At 47.3% G+C, this 4,377-nt stretch overlaps 1 protein-coding gene across 1 annotated transcript in view; it reads left to right on the top strand.

Annotated features, from left to right (window-relative positions):
* The first annotated feature begins 20 nt into the window (after positions 1-20).
* The window catches only part of LOC105538411 (aldo-keto reductase family 1 member B10-like), a 16,529-nt gene continuing 12,172 nt past the window's right edge, over positions 21-4,377 (top strand). The window contains exons 1-3 of the mRNA XM_011978261.1: positions 21-98; positions 2,750-2,917; positions 4,010-4,126. Of these exons, the coding sequence (XP_011833651.1) occupies positions 33-98; positions 2,750-2,917; positions 4,010-4,126 (351 nt within the window). The 5' untranslated portion in view covers positions 21-32. The remainder of the gene's footprint in view (positions 99-2,749; positions 2,918-4,009; positions 4,127-4,377) is intronic.

Genomic DNA, 4,377 nt, shown 5'->3' with positions numbered 1-4,377 from the left:
CCTGCTCACTCAGAATCATTTCTGCACCAACCATGGCCACCTTTGTGGAGCTCAGTACCAAAGCCAAGATGCCCATTGTGGGCCTGGGCACTTGGAAGGTAAATATGCAAATCTTTGCGCAGCCTTCTTCTCTGGAGGGGCGTTTGGGTGTTTTCTCTGTCTGCATTCAGCCAGGAAAGCCTGGAGGTCGGGCAGGGGTTTGGAGAGGTGAGATTCCATCCTGGAGCCGGGACTCTGGTTGCTTTCTTTTCTCAGAGCTGATTCAGGCTGCAAAGCTCCAAGGCTGGCTTTCCCAGCAGTGCTGAGAGCTTCTCTAGCAGGTATCAAAGTTCAAGCAGCTGTTGGACTTAAAATTGTTTTCCAGGACAGTTTCTCTCTCTGGCTCTAGGACACTTAATTGGGCTCAACGTTTCCCCAGAGTCTTGGCTGTGGGTTTGTTGTGGGCTGGGTGGTTGCGGAGAGGATGCAGAGCCCCAAGTCCTTGGCACCCCTTTGCAGATCAGGGTGTGGGACTTGGGCTAGCAGAATCCATATGAGCTGGGAGCTTGTTAGAAATGCAGAACTGGCCGGGTGTGGTGGCTCATGCTTGTAATCCCAGCACTTTGGGAGACCCAGACAGGAGGATTGCTTGAGCCCAGGAGTTGGAGACCAGTCTGGGCAACACGGTAAGACCCCATTTTTACAAAGAATCAATAAATTAGCTGGGCATGGTGGGACGCACCTGTAGTCCCAGCCACTTGGGAGGCTGAGGTGGAGATTGAGTGTTGAGCCTGAGAGGTCAAGGCTGCAGTGAGCAGTGATGGTGTCACTGTGCTCCAGTCTGGGCAGCAGAGTGAGATCCAAGAAAGAGAGAAAGAGACAAAGAGAGAGAGAGAGAAAGAAACTGCAGAGTCTCAGGCTCTACCCCAGGCTACCTAATGGGCATCTGCACCTTAACAAGATCCCTAGGTGGTTCCTGTACACATTGAAATCTGCAACGTGCTGGGGCTGCAGAGAGCCTGGGCTGGGAGTCATAAGCTCCACCTGGCTGTGTTAATGTCAGCTGGCAAAACACGGTAAGGCACATCCAGGACTCAGTGAGGCAGGTTCCTGAGCCTTTCTTAGGCTAAGTTTGAAGTTGTTCCATCACCACCTCACTCTGCCTTCTTTGCCATTTTCATCCATGATAGCACTACCCTAACTAGCGACCGGAAGCAGTCTTTGGAATTTCTCTTCTCTCCTATCCCTCATGGCTAATGTCCCTGCTGAGTCTTCTGCCTCTGACTCTCTTTCCTTCTGTGCACCCTGATTTTTCCCCTCGTTTGTGCCAAGCTGGAGGGTAGGACACTCTGTTGCCACACTGGGTCATTCTCAGGATACATTCTTGGTTAATCTGGGCGAACTGATCACTTCCAGCTTGATTCATGCACGGCATCTGTTGCTTGATTAGCAAGATTTACTCAAAATCAGAGCTTCAATCCTATATAAATGGAACAAATAATCACTTCCAGAACTGCAGGGAATCTGCTCACCCTGGGTAAGTTTACCAGACTTACCCAAAATTCTGGAATCCAAAATTCCAGAATTTTGGAATTGAAAATAAGAATTATGAAGGGAGCCATCTTCGACATGTGGAGATGATATACAAAAGGATTATGAACTTAGCAGTGGAGGTGAAGAAGAGTGTAGCATAGTGGTTGGGGGCACAGGAGTGTTTCTGGATGCCTGGCGGCCGCCCGTTTCTTCTCCAGGTGGTAGGGCAGCTGTGCATCTATGCTTTATGTTCTTTTCAATGTATGTTATCTCGCAGTAGAAGAGGTTTAAAAGACTATTTTGTGAGAGATCAAGTTTTAAGTGCTTTTTGCCCCCATCATTGGCTTGGCTAGTTTAGAACAAATTATGATAATTCTATTTCTTTTCTTTTCTTTCTTTCCCTTCTTTCTCTCCCTCTCTCATTCTCCCTCCCTCCCCCTTTCTTCTATAGGAATGGAAAACAAACTCTATTCCTATAAGCTTTTCTATTTCTCCTTTTTTCTGAAAGGAAATTGTATAATGAACAGCCTCTACTGAGCCTTACTGTGTGTCAGGTGATTTGCTAAAAACTTAACATTCATTGCAGCATGTCATAACCACAAAGGCCTCAAGAGGCTCTTGCTAATTTTTGCATTTTGCAGACAAGGTTGAGAGAGATTGAGTCACCTGCTTAGACTCACACAGCCAGTAAGTGTTGGAATCCGGATTGATGCTGTAATGACCATTATCCAGATCCTTATCACTGTTTGGGGATATTGTCTGAAAATCCCTCTGGGTTATTTAGAGTCAAGCTTTCATCTGGGTCTTCAGAAAGTTGCAGTGGCGCCATCTGAACTCCCCGACACACCTGAAGACATTTCAGGACTAACCTGGATGAAAGGGGAACTGACTTTAACTAGGACAGGACATAAGGACATAATCATAAAATTAATTAACTTTCCTCCTTTTCTTTTGAAAACTTTTCTAAAGTGTGTATCCTCCCAGATATCCCCTGGCCAAGGAGACCCCAGTGAGGCCTTGGTTTGGAGAAACTGGGCCATGTGGGGCAGCCTATTGAAGGTGGTCTGGAGATAAGAGACTATGTTGGTTGCTGACTGTGGTGTAATTCCAGCTACTCTGGAGGTGGGAGGATTGCTTGAAACTGGTAGTGTGAGGCCAGCCTGGGAAACATGGCAAGGCCCCGTCGCTTAAAAAAAATAATAATACATGTGTGATGGGCTTTTCTTTTGCTTTTCAGTCTCCTCTCGGCAAAGTGAAAGAAGCGGTGAAGGTGGCCATTGATGCAGGGTATCGCCACATTGACTGTGCCTATGTCTATCGGAATGAACATGAGGTGGGGGAAGCCATCCAAGAGAAGATCCAAGAGCAGGCTGTGAAGCGGGAGGACCTGTTCATCGTCAGCAAGGTGCACATGGCGCATTGGGTGGGAGGCCTTCACTTCAAGGCAGGCAGAAGTATCTGGGTCGGGTCGGCAGCGAGATCTCTGTCAGCCTTTTCTATATGTAGCCCTTTTCATCCCTGCCTTGATAACATCCGTGGATACAATTCTATCCATACTCCAAGCCGCTATTGATATTTGAACATGTCGTTGCTGCGCCACCTGCCTGCGGGTTGATTTTCCCACAGTGGGGTTGTCTCCATGGAGCCCTGCACTGCCCTGGGCCTCCCTGTTCCCCATCAGAGGGATCCACCATCTGCCCAGAGGCAGTCAGTGGCCAAGGGTGCAGGCAGGGCTCGATGTGTGGCCTCCCTGTCAGCACTGTGGTCTCCGCCACTGTGTCTCTAAGGTTCTCAGCCAGGGGGCATTTTGGAAAACAGTAGGCGCATATTTCTATTGTCATATATGATTTTTTTTATTCAGTCTAGTAAAAGGTGAGATACACAATGTTATAAAAAAGAAGAGGATGTTGGGTGAGAGAGGGTTGAGAATCACTGGATTTACATTATACACAACTTGCTGAGAAAACACTAGTTCTAGGTACTTGGATATTGCATACATCTGGTGGGACAAATAGATCCCACTGTGTAGCAGCCAAGTGTGGATAAAGCCCTTATAAAGTTATAATTTGGGGCCTGACAGGCTTGATAAGGGACCTATCAGATAGGTCAGATAAAGGACCATCTTTCTCGAAGGCCTAGGAATGCTTGACATTTAAAAGTTACACACAAGTCCTGCTCTCAGAGAGCCCACAGCTGACAAAGAGACTGAGACAGGTAAACACATTTCAAATTTGTGGCCACATTTACTTAAATGATCTGAGAGACATATAGAGTACTAGGAGAGTTGAAAAAGTAAATTGGTTTTAACACTTAAGACATGTCATTGACGTGCTGAGCCCTGGTGATCTTCCACACTGTGTCGTGGATCTTAATCAGCTTTGTTATAAATGGCCTGTGCCAGGTTAGATCAGGGTGCAAATCAAAAGGGAAGGACAATGGGTATAATGTGGCCCTTCCTTTTCTCAGTATTAACAGCTCACTGTTACACTCTTTGCAGTTGGGGCCCACTTTCTTTGAGAGACCTCTTGTGAGGAAAGCCTTTGAGAAGACCCTCAAGGACCTGAAGCTGAACTATCTGGACGTCTATCTTATTCACTGGCCACAGGGATTCAAGGTTTGAGTGACTCCCTTTCTCAGCCTCTAGTTTCTGAGCAGGTGTCAAAATACTAGCTGCACTAGGGCTGGGGGGTGGTATGGACTGGAGCAAGAGACCTTGTAGTTCATAATTGGGAGTGTCAGGTGGTCAGGAAGAGACCTTGGAGCAGAAAGATGCTGGCGTGGAAGGGAGGCTGAGGCCATGTGTGCTGCTGAGGTGGCCACATGCCTGCGTTTTCTTGCAGTTATGTCTGAGAGAAGCCATGATTT

This window comes from Mandrillus leucophaeus, unplaced genomic scaffold (assembly GCF_000951045.1).
Source record: "Mandrillus leucophaeus isolate KB7577 unplaced genomic scaffold, Mleu.le_1.0 Scaffold1911, whole genome shotgun sequence".
Taxonomy (NCBI): domain Eukaryota; kingdom Metazoa; phylum Chordata; class Mammalia; order Primates; family Cercopithecidae; genus Mandrillus; species Mandrillus leucophaeus.
Note: the sequence above shows the minus strand (reverse complement) of the source record. Positions and strands in the feature narration are given on the sequence as shown.